Genomic DNA, 18,402 nt, shown 5'->3' with positions numbered 1-18,402 from the left:
GACTCAGCCCATGTCCCAGTGCTGGCAGAAAAGACAGAGGACCCAGGAAAACCCAAAGCAGTAGGGGACTATGGAGAAGGGGATGCAAGGTTTGGGCTCTCTTCAATCAGAGAAGAAAGACACCCTGCTGAGATCAGAAACCAGCAGGGATGCTTCTGAACAGGACATTCCAAGGCTCCTGGAGTTGGAGCCATAGCTTTCATCCTGCTGATCCCTGTCGACGCAGCCCCCAGCATTACCCTCAGCCTAAACTCCCAGAACTACCTCCAGGAGTCCCTGGGGGAAAAGAATCAGAGAATGACCTGCAAGACAGTCAAACCAAGATAAATGTTGTCCTCAAACCAGCAAGGATTCCTGAGAATGCCCAGCCTGTGGTGCCCCAGGCTTCACATGGCCAACCCTTCCTGCATCAAGTAATTCAGGGTAAGCATTGGCATTGCCAAATTTTGCAAGGTCAGGTTTTACAGGGGCAAGCAATGCCAGTCCATACTCACAAAAGGCCCAGAATTCCAGAGTCTAACCCAAGAAATAAGATTAAATCCTTTCTGCACTGTTTTAGCCCCAAGATGAAAAGCAAAGGGCATGAGGAATCCATGTTCTCTACAGCTGAGAAAGTGGTCAAAGCCAGAAAAGGAAGTGTTGAAAAAAGCCCGGCTCCAGCCAAAATCCCCATGGGGAAAACTAAGACAGAGAAGCCAACAGGGCATCCCAGGGTCCAATCTTTCCCCACTGAGAAGCCAGTGGCCTGGCCCCCTTGGATGGTCCCCGTTCCCCTGACTATAAGCTCCGGCTGTGCTCCAGACAATGTGGCTGGCTCTTCAGTTGTGGGCCACCCCTGCCACTTCCCTTGGTAGTACCCTCAAGTGGCTTGTGCCACTCAATCAAGAAACCCTNTGTGGCTGGCTCTTCAGTTGTGGGCCCCCCCTGCCACTTCCCTTGGTAGTACCCTCAAGTGGCTTGTGCCACTCAATCAAGAAACCCTCCCTAGCTCCCCACCCTCACCTCAGACAGAAATACTGGTCTGCTTGAGAACACCCAGGGCAATGAAAAAGCGTTTGTAGGCTCCCCAACCTCTGCGTCCCTTTAAGAGAACTGTTATTGTCATTTCCATTAATGTACAGATGGGGCAGAGTGCCACCCGAAATACATATTCCATATCTGTAAGCAAAAAAAAAAAAAAAAAAAGACATCATAATAATGTACATTACAGATATTATACTAACAAGTAAATCCTCAAAAAAAATTTAATCTAGAATTTTAGTAATTTTATTAGTGTGATGGAACTGAGTTCACTGAGACTAAATAACTTAGAAGAGGAATGGAGGTTTATTACTAGAAACAGTATTTTCATTGGTCTCTTAATTATTGCAAGGAAGAAAAAAATCCTGCAATATGAGAAAGAAACATAAATGCCATCTTTAAAAATATCTAAATATAGTACATTTAACTTCTTAAAATTTAGAAATTAGAGATCCACTCTGTTTCGGTGACTGTGTTAAATAAACCCCCCAGATTAAACATTCACATGTGTATCTTTCCTTGTGGCNGGTATCGCAACCCTCGGTGTTGCGCCCACAACCTCGCTCAGCCAGTGAGCAGCCCGTCTGTATGTGGGATCCGAACCCTCGCCGGGAGGGCTGCCCCGCTCCCAAGTGGCACACTGTAGCAGTGCGCCACCGGGTCGGCCCGAGAGATGCATTTCTAAAATGGTAAAATTTACAATCTCTTAGAAACTGTATTTACATTAAATTGGATTCAAATATACTGAGGAGACAGGAGATTAGTTATATACATAAATCTGAATACAAATAAAATACACACATTAAATTGGGGAGTAGAGAAGAATTGAAAAAACATGGTATTTTATCTATCTAGCCATTTTTACAGTAAATATATGGCCAGTGAATAAGTGAAATGCAGAGGCTAGTCCTTCACCACGTAACATCCACTAAGTAACATCTATAATAAACCGTACACAAGTTTTTAAGCCCTTTTGAGACCTTAAGGGTATGCATAGTTAATTTTTAAATAGTGTAGTTTTTCTTTTCCCATAAGACACATCAGATGATACCATCATCAACACTATCATCCTCATTTTTTGGAAATAGTAACTTTGAAGAGAAATTAAGTGATTCATCCGTGGTTAGGTAGTGGAAGGGTGTCATTTCCTAGTGCAGTTTTCTTTTCCCTCTATCACAGTAATAAATGTAAAAAAAAAAAAAAAAGTTACCTGTATAAATCAGTCATCCCATCCCAAATAGAATCCATCTTAGTAAAACTTGGAGAAAAAGCATTAAAATGAATATCAGAACACGTGGAAAAGCACTCTATTGTTAATAATCAGAAACATACATTTCTCTTCTGATTGTTTAATTTGATGACATATTGAAGTAGATAATGCCCTAAAAACTAAGCAGAACATAAACAATTACTAAGGAATTTATTTGGATTATCATCTAAGTATTCTTTTTTTTCATTCTAACAAAACATATTCTTTTTTAATGTACAGTAAATTTGTTAAAGGGTAAAGAGCAGGAGAGAGGAAGGTGAAGAAAAAAGTGGACCTTGAATAAACTGGCTCTGGATGATGCATGTTTCCATCTCTACTTTCTCCCCAGCTCTTTTTGACCCACGTTTTTTTTTCCCTTGTCAATTCACACAGCCTCCTCTGTGTCACTTCTACCTGTCACCAGCTCTTTTTATCCCTCACTGGTGTACTTTCTCCTTCCTTCGCAAAGATGGGCTCTCAGGTCCTCATCAAGATGAGGGGAAGATGGCCCTAATTGGTAAAGTATAGTCTGCTGGAGCCAATCACATGGACTTCCTACTGAAGTTGCACTGAAGTTACTCCTCTGTGGGAGGTTCTATGGAGTGGGAACCACACAGGGAAAGCAACAGCACAGCCCCGAAGCAGAAGTGTCCCTTCTCCAGTGCGTTAGGTCATCCCAGCCACACCCTCTATGGTCCTCCAGGTTCGGTCTGGGAATTCTACCATGCTGTCGGTCCTCACGGAGTAGGAGCGGGGAAGAGCCTGCCACAGCTGCCTCACAAAACCCTGGTAGAATTTTAAAAGAAACTCCTTTAGGTTTTTAAAATATGTAGACCTTGGGCTGACAGGAATTCCTAGAGTGAAGAATAGCAGAGAAAAAGTAGCAAGGTCAGGGAGATGAGAAAATACAGTCAAGGTATTCTGTTTGGAAGAGATAAAGGCTAGGAGCCTCAGCAAAGTGCTCAAAAGGGCTCAGAGAGGAGGTGAAACTTGAACTAGATTGTGAAGATTAGAAATGAATGTAGCATAAACGGCATCAAAATTACTCAGCCACAAAAAAGAATGACATTCTTCCATTTGCAGCAGCCTGGATGGGCTTGGAGAAAATTATGTTAAGCACAATACGCCAGGCACAGAAAGAGAAATACTGCATGTTCTCATTCATATGTGGGAGCTAAAATAAAATGGTAATAATGGTAAGTTGAACTTTTAAAAGTAGATAGTAGAACTCATTCCAGAGGAGAGGGTCTGGGGAGGCCTGATGTCTGGTCTCAACCCACTCTGTCCTCTTATCAGGTTCTTGACTCTGCCACAGGAAAGAATTCAAGAGCACAGTCATAGTAGAAAGTGAGAACAGGTTTAATGTAAGGAATAATGCATACAGATTTCACAGAGAAAGTATGGCCTAGCTCCAGAGACTGAGCAGGGCCCACACCAAATTTTATACAAAAGTAAGAAATGCACACTTAATGTTTAGTACAGAGTACAGTCTGGCTCAAGAGAGTGAGCAGCTGCTTGCTGAGAGTAAGTTTACACAGAAAGCAAATATATACACCTCAACCAATGGAGTGCAGGTTGGCCCCAGGAAAGTGCACAGCAACCCCACCTCCTACCAGGATTCCACTTTTATAGTTTTGCTATCTAGTATATACTCATGCTATCTAATGATTATTCAACTAAGGGTGTGGTTCCCAGTTATGTAACATAGTCTTGCATGTGCTCAGTTGGTTTTCTTTTAGGGCTTGTTCATTGGTCAAATCCTATTACATGCACCAGACATATTCAAGAATATTCTGTGTTCTTTAGCACCTTTAGTGAAAGGTCATTCAAAGGATAAATTCCACTTTACTGAGCATGCTCAGCTACTAGGGTTATATAACCCCTTTCTACTGAGCATGCCCAGCCACTGGATTTGCATAAGTCAGCCCCCTGAGGTCTCAATTTCCCTTTGTTGGTGCCCAAAATGCATCCAATAAGCAACAGTAACTCTCTGCTAGGGAATGTCCTAAAGGAGGGCTCTGAGACCTTGAGAAGTGGCCTAAAACCCAGAAGTGTGTCCTAAAATCTAAACCCTTGGAAACTAAACACCTCCTATCTCAGAACTGTGGTTACGAGAGGGAGGGAAGGGGAAGGGGAAAGTTCTATTGGTGTACAGTAGTGCTAGGCATCTATAATTAACAATAATTTATTGTATGTTGTCAAATGGCTAAAAGAGAGGAGCTTGAATGTTCTCATCACAAAAGAAACGATACATTTTTGTGATGATGAATTTGCTAACTACCCTGAACTAATCACTATACATTGTATACATGTATTGAAATAGAACTCTGTACCCCATAAATATGTACAATCAATGTTTCAATTAAATAAAAATAATATTAAAAGATGTGCTCAAATTCAAAAAATGTCATTTACTGACTTGAAAAAAAAAAAGATTAAAGAAAGCTCTAATTTTCAATTCTCTTTCATGACATTAAACCTCTGTGTTTTGTTTATAGGGTGATCATGGCCTTTCTGGATTAATGGGCCCCCTTGGTATGCAAGGTGATAAGGTAAGATGCAGTTTTACTTTGACATAGTTGGATACCATATGATCTGGAAGCTCTGTACCTACTACGATTGATCTCATTCTGAAGTTGACCCCTCAACCAATGTTTTAGTTTTTTTTCTTAGCAAAAGGTAATTAATCCAGGAAAGTGCCCCGAGAGGCACGATCTTATGAAAAGCAAAAGAAGACCATTTAGTTAATGATGGGCACAAAATCCACATGCAGGAAGAAGTCAAAGTCGCTAAAAGAATATTGAAGCTTTCCCCTTTTAAAATTATATTAGGGTAATGCCAACCTCTGAGACTCTGCAGGCACTTTTATATGCCCAAAGTGAGGTTCACTTATTTATGGGTAATAGACTTGGATTTTTTAAGGAGTTCTGATTTTATTTGGAAATAATTTCTGCCATGATGTATAATAATTTCTGCCAAATGTGAGGCTCAAAGGGTAGGGTGGAAGTGAGGATTGGGGATAGCTAGTAAAAAGCAGTAGTCATATGCATATGTTCTGACCAGCTGTTATAATTATTTCATAAAATATGTTGTGCAGTTTCCCGGATTAACACAAATATATATTCTCTTCTATTCAGATTCCCCCCCCCCAAACACTAAGTTGTTGATTTTCTGCAGGGAATTAGGAAGATACAAAATTTCTTTCAAAATATTGTACAGCAGTATTTGACTTGATATGGATATCTAAATACATACAGTAGTGAGCTGCGTTGGTGTATTAGTGTGTCATTTTACTTTCCTGTTGGGAGGTTGCAGGTGGTATTCAGGCTATGGTTGATCGATTCAAATACTATCTTCCATTTTCTAGGTCCCAACTACCTTGGACAGATTGCTTAATCTCTCTAAGCTTCAGTTAATGTGACATGGAATGAGATAATCCATGTAATACAGTGTCAGACAAATAGCCAGCCCACAATAAATGTTAACCATCAACTATCTATCTGGTTTTGGAAAGAATCCTGACCTCTTTTGATTTCCTTCATAACCCCTGTTAAAGGGCTGAATTATAAAATCATGAAAAAGGTTTTGATCTCATGAGAGTATTTTCTCTCCAGTGACCACACCATTATTTTTATGGCCTTCAGACTAGTCTTCATCCTCGACAGTAGTTAAAATCTGATAACTTCCTAGAGTTTGATTGACCCCAGGGAGACATGAAACTGTAGAGTGATCATTTCTAAAAGAATTAGTCTGATATATGGTCATGAATCTGTTCAATGCTACTAAGTATACCTCTGACTACTCTCATACCTCTTAGGAACTGTGCTGATGTATAGCATCAAATGAAGAAGATTACATAGTATGGAAATTATCTTAGTTATTTTATTTGATTCTGAATATACAGTAATTGCATTCTACACAGTGACACTGAATATGAGGGAAGAATAAACTAATCATTACTTTCTGTTGTTAAATGATGCCTGTGGTTCATGAAATTAGCAATCCAGGAAGAGAAGCACTAAGTAAATTTTGAGTAGTTTTTGTGTAGAGTATGTAAATGTTTTCTCTGAGAAGAATTATAGTTTATAGACAAGAAAAAAAAAGACTGATTTTGATCATTAGAGCAGATTATCATTTTGACTTTGAAGTTGTATTTACTTAAAGCAAAAGATATTAACTTTCAGAGACCTGTATACATGTTATATGGCCCATCAATATTTTACAATATTAAGAAAAATATATTCTTTTTGGTCTGTGCAAGTCTAGTAAGGTGAAATAACAGCATTACTTTAAACAAACTGGGCCATGAATTGAATATCTTTCACAGATTTCTTTTTTTTCTTATATGATTTTTAAGCCTTTTAAAGCTGGCTTTTACTGTTAACTAATACAAATAAACCCTATAGAAGTCAAGGATTTAATATATTATCAGTTAGCAGCTGTTGCTAAATTTTCTCTAGTGAAGTTTAGTTGAAAGTATTTAGAAACTGAATTATTTTCAGATAAATGAAGCATCCCTGGTTTAATATGGTTTGACAGTACTTCAGAGCAATGCTGAAATATTTCAGATGATTTTGTAGTATTTCTGAGAATGTTTCCCTGTATTTCAGAGTGTTTATTTATTTATTTATTTTTGTCTTTTTCCGTGTCCGGCAACGGATCGCAACCCTCAGTGTTGCCCCCGTACCAGACCGGGGACCGGCAACGGGATCGCAACCCTCAGTGTTGCTCCCGTGCCTCGCTCAGCCAGTGAGCGGGAACCGGTCCGCATGTGGGATCCGAACCCTCGGGTGGGAGCGCCGCCGCGCTTCCCAAGCGGCGCACTATCCAGTGTGCCACCGGGCCGGCCCTCAGAGTGTTTATTAATGGAAACTATATACAGATATTTGAAAAAAAAGTTTTCTAGGAAAAGGACATAAGGATTCAATCTAAACCTGAACTAATTCTCAACCTGGCAGGCTTGGGACAAGTTTCCGTCATACTCTCTTTATGTATGTCTTGCTTTAATATGAGTATACAGTAGAAATATATTCAAAATGAGCTTGATATACTGTTCCTGTGGTTTGTATGGAAAGGGAAAGGGCAAAACTGATTATTGGGTAGAATGTTCAGGTAAACATAAGTTTGGATTTTTTAACTGAATTAACTAATTGGCTTCATTTTTGGACCACTTAAGTCACTCACAGAGTTACTTCCTGCAAACATGATCCATGCTAGGAGAACCTAGAATAATGGCTTATATTGGCTGTAACCTCGGGAGTCCTATTCCTTTATCCTTGCAATTCTATCCCAAAGTACTAGATCAAGACAAGAACTTAAGTTATTTATTCTGTAGGTGAGAAAACTAAGGAAAAGCCCAGAGGGGTTAAGAGAATTGCTCAGAGTTACTTAGAGAGTTATGACAGGATCAAGAGAGAAAACTTACAGACTCTGCTGTGATTTTAACTATTTGGTACATATGATGAGAGATGAATAAGGCACTTGGCTTTTAATAAATATGAAGTAATTATATCTTTTAATCTGTTAAACTATTTTAGGAATTACTATTGTAACTAATACTACACACACACACACACACACACACACACACACACACACACACACTTTTTTTTTTTTTTTTTTTTTGTCGCTAGCCAGTATGGGGATCTGAACCCTTGATTTTACAAGGCAGTGCTCTAACCAACTGAGCTAACTGGCCAGCTTATTACCACTAATATTAAATGTAGCTATTTTATTACGTGCAATATTCCAGTTCTTCTGCTAAGCACTGTTTCTTTTAATCTTAAAAACAATCCATTGAGACAGATGCTATGTTCAGTATGTCATAAATAAGCTAATTGAAGTGTACAGGGTTAAATCACTCACTCAAGGCCATACAACTATTAATTGGTAGAATTAGGATTCAAATTTCAGACCTGTTTGACACACATGACTGTGTTCTTAATAACTTTGGCTACTGCTTTCCTATTAATTAATTCATTATTTGAGTCAACATTTGTTAGATATTGGTATTTTAATACTTCTGACTATCTCCAACATGTATTCAGGGGGAAGTGAAATACTGTTTTTCATGAAAGCCAAAGGAACAAATATAGTTTTGGATGACACATATTAATGACTTCATTACTCCTTTTTCTCTGGAAATTATCTAGAAATATTAAAATATAAACCAAATTCAAGTAATTTTTAAAGCTAAAATACCAGCAAGAAAGTTGTATGGAGCACACTAACAACTCATAAAAACTGTTGGGATAAATAAACAGAAGATTAATATAAAAAAATGTTTTGAAAACTAGAAGTAACATTACCACAGAAATAACAAAGCTAGCAAATCAGCGGCAATATTTTCTTCACTCTTTAACAGATTTTTTTTTCTTTTTGTCTTTTTTTCGTGTCCAGCAACGGACTGCAACCCTCAGTGTCGCGCCCGTACCGGACCAGGACCGGCAACGGGATCGCAACCCTCAGTGCTGCGCCCGCCCCTCGCTCAGCCAGTGAGCGGGAACCGGTCTGTATGTGGGATCTGAACCCTAGGCGGGAGCGCCGCTGCGCTCCCAAGCAGCGCACTGTAGCAGTGCGCCATTGGGCCAGCCCTTTAACAGATTTTTTGTTTTACTTCTTTTTTTACCCTATTTCGTCTCCTCCCTCCCATTTTTAAAAACTACTGTTAATATCTTTAACGAGCAATATGTTTCCCCCAGACTGACTGGTTACATTGCCTCAACTTAGCTACCTTCATAAAACTTTTATTTTCCTAGGAACTGAAGTGTATTTTCAGTTCCTACTAAATATCTAAATTTTTGCCAAAAAGCAAATAAGTTAGATCCAGAGTGCATGCTGGGTTGGATGGAAGACAAGAGTCATAATTCTGAGCCAGAACTCAAGATAGGTTTTTAAATGATTTTTTAATATAGCCAGTTAGTTGCTATATTAAAATTGGAAACTGCTATTTTGAATCACGAGAATATTAGCAATGTAATCAATTGAAACAATTTTTTCTAGGTTCAAAAGGAGAAGACAGATAACAGTAGTTAAGCACATCTTAGTATGAAGATAAAACTCAGAGCAATTGTAAAATATAATGCACACATTTTAAAACAGATTTTTATGAATATTTTGACAGTATTTTTTTAATATCAAAAATACTAACTACTACTGTTTTAGTGATATTATAAATCAGTGTGAATTCTTATTCTATTTTGACAGAACTATTTCATCTATTTTTTAAAAATCTTTCCATTACATAGGAGGTGCACAGTAAATATCTGTATAAAGTTGGAAAGGAAAAAAGAACTGAAAGCAGCAAGTGGGATGCATGGTGATTTATCAGTCACTCAAAAAGTATGCAGCTTTTCATAAACTTTTAAAGTAAGAACAGTGCTAATGAGTTATAACAATACTGAATGTCAGTGACAACAGTAACAAAAAAATCAAGGTTGGCATAAAATCAGTGTCTGAAGAGAGAAATATGGATGTTTCTACTGTTCCATAGCTACCTCCAGAGATTATCTCTAGACAATATTGGCCCATTATTCCTGTGAAATCTGCACAGCTATGTTTTACTTTGGATCGGTTCCCAGTCCAAGTGTGGTACTAAAAGCCTAATACAAATGCTGCTGCTTAGGGGCTGTGCTGCCACCACGGATATAGTCTCCTCTGCCATTCCCAATAATTTCATGCAAAGCTGAGAACAAGGCGACACAGTACTGAACTCTCCAACAGGCAAGGCAGTGGTTGACAAAGTGGTGTAATTTGTGGGATTTGAAAACTTCCCTGTGTTCAGAGATACTTCTCTCAGTCTGGCTCATGTGACTAAAATTCCCACATTAATGATAAACTTATTTGGCCAAAAGTATTTTAGTTTCCAGAAGTCTTTTTAAAAATTTTTATGTTCTCAGAGCAAGCTGTTATATGTCATTTGGTGTTATTTTGAGTATTAGTCTGACATACTGTTTTTCTATACAAGAGCTACACCTAGGGTTGATAGGACTAAAATAAAAGCCAAGTACTACTTAAAAGATGTTACTGGGTCAATATTGTGAGGAGTTTGGAGCAAAAGTTGGCATGAGTCCATCGTGTGCATGAAGGAAGTATATTCTAAGAAGGGGAGGTGGGTAGAACAGAGAGGTTCGTGTCGTAATCATCCTATACTTTAAGTCACCTCTGGGATCCTTCTTCTGTTTAACATTTTTTTTTGGAATAATTAATATTCTTATTTTTAGAACTCTAGGAAATTTCCTGCATAACCCCAAGAAGTGTTTACACTGTCATGGTTGTTGATTTTTATCTCATTCTGAATTCTTGCTCAGGGGTTCTTTTTTGATCAACTATGACTTTTATCACTATTTCTCAATTTTACCATAGCTTTCTCTGGTTATTTTGGTCAAAATATGGTTATAGGCTTTCGTTGTATTCCTCAAGGCACTGCTCACGTGAGTCTTATAGTATTTGACAAACTTTGCTACAGACTTGTAATTACCCATTGTGTAAACCAGAGTTATTCCTTTGCAGAGAAAGAAAATTTAGTGTTGGCTTTCAGACAACAGTGCAGTAGCAGTGGCTAAGGGAAAATAAATGAATGATTTAGGAGATACACTATAAGTCACTTAAGTCCAAGGACTGTATTTCATTTACTGTTGTGTCTCAGCCTAGTGTCTGGCACATAGCAAGCACATATTATTAGTGAATAAATGAACACTGCTGCTCTTCAATTCAATTGACTGGCCCTCTTCACCTGGTCTTCACCTGCATGTCTTTCACCTTGTGGTCTGCTTCTCTAATCAGTGTCCCCTTTCTGCTGTCTTATTTTCCTGGAGTCTTCTGGTTCCCAACACCCATCACTCCATTTCATCGCAAAAATATATTATGATATGGTAAATGAAATGATGAAGATATTGAAAGGATATTATAGGACATAGTTGAGAGTTACATACAATAGTTCCCCCTTATGCACAGGGGATATTTCCCAAGACCCCCAGTAGATGCCTGAAACAGTGGATTGTACAAAACACCGTAAATACCATGCACAAATTTCTTTTTCCTTCTTTGCAATTTCATGAGTAGAAGATTCATTTTACTGTAGGTGTTAGCAACCTCAGCATACAGTTTTCTTTTTCCTTTCCTCATTAAGTCAAGAACTTTCACCTTTTAATTTAAAAGAAGCACTGTATAGCTTCTCTTTGGCATATCCAAATTGCCAGCATCACAGTAATGACCCTCTTTGTGGCCATTACGTAAAATAGGGGTAACTTGAACACAAGCACTGAACAACTGCTAAGCGACCAAGAAGCGGGTAGCATATACTGTGTGTACGCTAGACAGAGGGGTGATTCACATGCAGGATGGAGTGGTACAGCATGAGATTTCATCATGCTAATCAAAAAGGCTCACAATTTAAAACTTATGAATCATTTCTGGAATTTTTCATTTAATATTTTTGGACCACGGTTGACCGTGGGTAACTGAAGCTGTAGAAAGTGGAACCATGGGTAAGGAAAGACTACTGTAAATGTCCTGGGGGTGTGGATGGGTGCAGGGAGCAGGAAAGAGGTGACATCTAAGATGAGTCTCTTGAAAATGGGCAGAAGTTTTCCTGATGATACTGTACTTAATGAACCATTGTGTGCTACCTACATATAGGTGATGCATAAACAAAGCCTTGGAAGCAAGAAGCAGTCCTTGTTCCTAAATCATGAAGTGTGAGGCAGGAGACGTCAGGAGATAAGGCTTAAGGAGTAGTCAAGCCTTTGTAATATCCTGATTATAAAGGGACTTGCATGTCATGTGAAAGCATTTTTGTGTGTTCTAGAGAGGAATGCTCCTACCTTTCTGAAACCTAAAAGGTGGTGGAAGAAGGTTCGTGACAGAAAGACAGGGTTATAACACAGAAGCTGTCTTGTGCCATGGAGAAACTTTCTCATATGTAGGAAAAATCTTTATCTCTATGAATATAAGTCCTTTTTTCTCTATGAATATAAGTCCTTCCCATTTAGTAGCGGAAAAGAAAACCATTAAAAGAAGTGAACAGTGGGCCGGCCCGGTGGCGCACTGCTACAGTGCGCCACTTGGGAGTGCGGCGGTGCTCCCGCCGAGGGTTCGGATCCCACATACAGACCGGTTCCCACTCACTGGCTGAGCGAGGTGCGGGCGCAGCACTGAGGGGTGCGATCCCGTTGCCGGTCCCGGTCCGGTATGGGCGCGACACTGAGGGTTGCGATCCGTTGCCGGACAGGAAAAAAGACAAAAAAAAAAAAAAAGAAGGGAACAGTGGGCCGGCCCGGTGGCGCACTGCTACAGTGCGCCACTTGGGAGTGCGGCGGTGCTCCCGCCGAGGGTTCGGATCCCACATACAGACCGGTTCCCACTCACTGGCTGAGCGAGGTGCGGGCGCAGCACTGAGGGGTGCGATCCCGTTGCCGGTCCCGGTCCGGTATGGGCGCGACACTGAGGGTTGCGATCCGTTGCCGGACAGGAAAAAAGACAAAAAAAAAAAAAAAAAAAAAAAAAAAAAGAAGTGAACAGTAACATATAAAGTTGACAACAAGAAAAATTATAAGGGCATTGAGAATCTCTCTACAAGCAGTCCTCACTTTCCATGGCTCCAACATACAGGAATTTCGGTTACCACAGTTTAATTCGATAACACCAGTCTCCCAACAACATGGCTCAAATTTCATTTACCACAATATATTAACTATGGTTAATTACATACATACAAATTTTTCTGCTGACTCTTCAGTCCACAAATCACTACATAAATAACAGATGTGCATCATGACCATTGACCAATCATAAAATTTCATTCAGTGTCTGTTGGTGATTACTCACTGCACATCTGTTTTTCAGTTCATGCACAGCCGACAAAGTATGCAGTTGTGTTGCTTCCTTGTGTCTCAGTGATAAACCCATGTGACATTTTACAGATGGATCAGAAGAAGTAATTAGCTAACGAAGATGAAAGTACAGCAAAATAAAGGAATATTAATAACACAGGAATTGAAATTAGAATCAAACATAAGTGGAGTTATAAAAGAAATAACTGACCGTGGGACACTGCTGACATTCAAGAGACTACATGTACAGCCAGAGGAACTTAGTGAGGATGAACTCATTGACATAAATGAGGAATGTGGTTGTGATGAATAGGACAAAGATGTTCCAGAGGAAGTGACACTGACAAATACTTAACATTAGAAGAACTCCTGGAGATATTTCATGATATTGAAGGTGAAAAAGGTAGAATGTTGGAAGTTGATCCAAATTTAGAAAGGAGTCTGATAATTTGCCAAAGCATAGAAAATATGCTTCCTCAGTATTATAACTTAGACAAAAAAAGGCAGGCACTGTTCCAACTACTTTTAATAAATTTTTTCAAAGAAATGACACTTTAATTCTCAGTGTCTAATGTTTTAATTACACTGTACTAAAGTAATATTACTTTAATATTTTTTATTTCTCTATACAATTATAATCAACAGCAAGAGTTTTAACATTTTGAACAAAGTGTCTAAAGGTCATTGTACAATTGTGAGTTTTTCATTGATTATTAAGCTTGCTTTGCACTGTTTCAGCTTGCATGGTCATTTTTACAGTTCTATACTACCATGCTCAGTAAGGAGGGTCTGTATATAAATGATACCACTGTTTTCCTCATGGATTTTATTTATGTATCCAAATTTTAATTACTTGGGGAAGTTTGAAATTTGTTTTTTTCCCTATCCCCTGATATTTCTGATTTTGATTCAACTGCATCTTTTTTCCTGTGTGGTCATCTATTGATGACATATTTGCTAGGGCTTAAACTTGTACTAAAATAAGTATTGAAGTCTCTATACAAAAATTAGATTCTAAACTCCATTTATTATGGGAATTACTGGTAAGGCACTTTTATATCACAACAAAAATTGAAACAGTTCTATAATTTATTGCAATGGGTTTTTAATGTTTTGAAACAGAATGTGTACATTTTCCCATTGTTTTTTTTTAAGGAATGCATTCTTCTCAGTTTTTTTTTCAGTATGTTTATCAGAGAAAAATCATCTATTGTTAGCTCTGGATCTCTTTTTGTTATTCTTTCTATATGAGTATAGAAAATAATTACTCAAAAGACATTTTCAAAAGACTACAATATAAACTAATTTTTAAAAATAAAATGCAAGATTCCTAGTTTGGAGCTATGCCAAAACTTGAATGTAGGCAGTTTTCCCAGGAGCTAATGCCCTTTGCTTTGTAAAACTTTACAGACTACTGTTTAAGGAGAAAATAAGGCATATAGTCACAAATTTAGGGAATAAATGGATATCTTTATATAATAGTGGTGACAACTCTAGTATATTGCAGATATAAAAATATTGCATTTAAAAATAACAAAAAGGTACTCATTATCCTATTTATTACCTTTCATTTCAACATTAAGCAATTAAGATACCATATTAAATATTTAGAATCAGAATCTATTTTCCACCCAAGTAATTCTCAAATCCATCCAAGTCTCTTTATTAATTAATTAATGCACACCTACTGTGTACCTGGCCCTGTTTTAGGCACTGGGATACCACACTGAGTGAAATAAATAGGAAGCTTAAATTAAGTTTAAGCGATTTAATTTACTAACCTGGTCTAATTTATAATCATCTTTCACCTACATTATCATAATCTCCTGCCTGACCCACTCTCTTCCATTCAGCTCATCCCAGAGTCCCCATCTTTGTTTTAGATCATATGAAGAAATGCTTATGGGAGCCTGAATCTGGGTTTTCTCTAACATGTACATTGATCTTACTTGAATTCTTCCAATGTCTCCAAGCCCAAATTTACTCTTATATCTGTCTTTGTTTTTTATTCAATGGATGTTAAATTTAAAAAAAAAAGCAAAGTAGTGACTTTCTTATAGATTTCAGTAATCACAATTCTAGAAATAAAAAAAAAATTTAGCAATAATTTAATTGAATGCCATCATTGTACAAACAAAGATGCTGAAGCTCATGATATGGCTAGTTAGTGGCAAAACTAGATGTGGAACTCAGTGTGCTTGGTCTATTTTTCATTATTATTAGCAGGAGAGAGAGAGAGAGAGAGAGAGAGAGAGAGAGTTTTAGTTAGGCTCTTTTGATTGTAAAGAATGGAGACCTAGGCTATCTCAAAGAAGACAGTGAGTTATTTCAATCTTCTCTGAAGCAATAAGGGAAACAGGGATCCCATAGAATCTAAAATTAGGTACTGTGATGTGACTTGGTCGTATAATATAGGCACTGATTCAATGCAACTCTGAGTATCCTGGCAGCATTAGTTTGTGGATCTCTTACTGTCCTTTTCTACTAGAATTGGTACTCATCTACTCTCTCTGTATCCATCTACCTTTTTGTGTTATCTTTCTCCTCCTCTGACAACTTTCTTTCTCAACATAATTTCTGCTTACTCTTAATTTTCACTTATACTCTGGCTTTCTTGCAGCATCTCAGTGCGCCAACTCTTTCTCTTAACCTTTCTTTGTGAAAGGGTAAGGGTGAGTTCACGAAGGACAGATCATGACTGCCTGGTCCCGCCACCTTATCAGGGTTTCTGATTGAAGAAGCCCTTGAAAGGGAATTCTGCATTCAGGAGATACCATAATTAACACATATAGTTCACTATTATAAAGAAATTTGTAGAAAGTAAACTAAAGAAGTTGTACCATCACTGCATTCTGTTTTATTGTAGGCCAGAGAGGAAAGAAACTCTGATCAGAAAAACGTGATGGCCAAAGAAAATGAAGCATGTAGCTAGACTCAAGGGTTCACAGAAATAAAAATAAGTAAATAAATTAATACATACTTTTTTAAAAAAAGAAAAAAGAAATAGGCTCATGGCAGAGTTTCACTAACCTATATGCCTCCAACCCTGGTTTCTTATTTCTCATCTTCCTGATTCTTTCCCAGGAAACTTCTAGCTCCCACCTTTCTAGAGCTGCTGCCTCATCCCAAGAAGCTACAGCGACTGTTATAGTGCCGAGGACTTTTCTTATCTTCTATAGTAAAAAGTGAAAAAACTTACCTTTGTGCATATTTTTATTTATGGAATCTTGTGTAAACATTTGGACAACTGAGTACAATATATCTTGTATTGTAATTAGGCTAATCTTTGAGCTGTCTTAAAAATGTAAAAACTCTAAATAAGTTAAAACACTGGATATATCAGATGCGATTGGTAAGCATGTAATTTTGATAAAACCATGATTTGTGAAGTACAATTCTTTTTGTTAATTTATCGTGGTCTATAATTAATAAGTTTGAACATATTGATGAGAATGAGGACAGGTTATACCTGAGCATGAGACAATTATAGGCATACAAAGTAAATGGAAGGCAGGTTACTCAATTCTTGATAAATCTATCCAACCAACACGATTCTACATGGTTCTGGTTAAGTCATCTAATTTCTCAGAGTTCAGTTTCCTCATCTGTAAAATTAGGGACAATACCTACTTCATAGGTCTGCCATAAGAATTAACTGAGATGTTCAGAAGTGGGCTAGTGCAGTGCCTGGCACAGGTAGCTCAATAAAGTTCGTTCTTACCTTCCTTCCTTTTTGCCCTTCTTACTCATGGCCACTTCCATAATCTCTTTCTAATAGCCTAGGCACAAAGGAACTGGGCTCCCAGGGGACAAGACTTTTCTTCTTCCCTTTAGTTTATTCCTTCTGTTACTTCTTTGTTACTAATATGCTATACAGATAACACAGTCTTCTCTTTGGTTCCTAAGAGACCTCTCTACTGTAACATTTTACTGTTGTTTTAAGTTTAAATCTCAAAAGCTGCTGAAATCATTTCCTTGGTTTTCAAATAGGTACCTGTTCTAATTTCCCCATTGTCTACCCAAAGCATCATTTCCTTTGCTAATCCATTAATCCAAACTCATTTCTGGTAAACCCTCAGTGATTAATCCTGAATGATTCTTTCACTCCATTAGGCTATATTCTGAAATCTTGAAAACTTCTTTTGTATGCACCATAATCTTCTAGTAAACAGTAGGTCAATTCATTGGCTATTGATTAGAACTGTACAAATAAGCTTCAAAGTCTTCCTTCATTTCTCTTGTCCCTCATAGCTCCCTTCATTTTGCCTCTAGAAGAAGATATTTCTAGAAGAAGAAGGACATGGTCTATTTTATAATTTTTGGTGTTAATGATAGAGATTAAGATTTTATTTCTATTCTAGTATTTGGAAAATATTTTTTGTTACTAATTTCCTAGACAGTTTTATAGAACCTCTTTTGATGAACCTATGGGCAACCTCTTTCATTTGAGTTAGCTCATTCATTCATTGTTAAGACAATGATGCGGATTAGAGAAACTGCCTGGATATAGTCCAATTTTTCAATAATCACAGACAGATTATGTCTGAGGGCATTTTGTCCCAGCATTATTGAACTAAAACTAACTTTTAAAAAGCTTCAGCAAATTTGGCAGGTCCATTGCTAGATATGAGCCTTTTACAAAAGATGCTGTGCCTCATTCTCTGTTCAATACTATGCTACCATTTTAGTTGATAATAACAAATCATTCAAATAACACTCAAAATTAATTAACAGTTATTAATAAGAATGACTGTATTTAATAAAAATTAAATTCTTATTAAATTAAAAATATTAAATGTAATAAGAAATAAATTAGTAAGATTTGAAATTGTATTCGTGTGAAATCAAAAGTTGGATAAAAGGCAATTTAGAACCTGTGTTTAGTTATTTGGCTCCTATGAATTTACTTTTCAGAGAATGTCTTCGTCCTTTTCCTTGCAGGGTCTCAAAGGACATCCAGGGCCCCCAGGACTTCGAGGTGAACAAGTAAGTACTTTCCTTATAAGACTTGGGAAAAAGACACATGTTAGGGAACCTCACTGAAAGATTATTTTCCCCCACTTTTTCAATTTTTTTTTCTCAGTGATTTTCACATTATGTTGCACAGGACTATCTGTTACTTAATTGGCTGTAGATTTAAAAAAAAACTGGAACAGATAATATTTTACTATTACTCAGTTTCACTGTTTGCCTAACATATTTCATCAGTGGTTCTCAAACTTCCGTGGTTCACAGGCCCCTTTGAGAATCTCATAAATGCTATGAACCCTTTCCTAGAAAATATCCATGTGCATCCCCACA

The 18,402-nt window shown here is 37.6% G+C and overlaps 1 protein-coding gene across 1 annotated transcript in view; it reads left to right on the top strand.

Moving 5' to 3' along the window:
• LOC103608177 (collagen alpha-1(XXIV) chain-like) overlaps positions 1–18,087 on the top strand; it is a gene marked incomplete at its 3' end in the record, with an annotated part of 71,120 nt that extends 53,033 nt beyond the window's left edge. The window contains 7 exon segments of the mRNA XM_008592620.1: positions 1–127; positions 130–735; positions 738–811; positions 813–850; positions 3,747–3,843; positions 4,768–4,821; positions 18,016–18,087. Coding sequence (XP_008590842.1) covers positions 1–127; positions 130–735; positions 738–811; positions 813–850; positions 3,747–3,843; positions 4,768–4,821; positions 18,016–18,087 — 1,068 coding nt within the window.
• Between the last annotated feature and the right edge of the window lie 315 nt (positions 18,088–18,402).

This window comes from Galeopterus variegatus, unplaced genomic scaffold (genome assembly GCF_000696425.1).
Source record: "Galeopterus variegatus unplaced genomic scaffold, G_variegatus-3.0.2 Scaffold8107, whole genome shotgun sequence".
Taxonomy (NCBI): Eukaryota; Metazoa; Chordata; class Mammalia; order Dermoptera; family Cynocephalidae; genus Galeopterus; species Galeopterus variegatus.
This window is presented reverse-complemented; position numbering and strand designations above follow the sequence as displayed.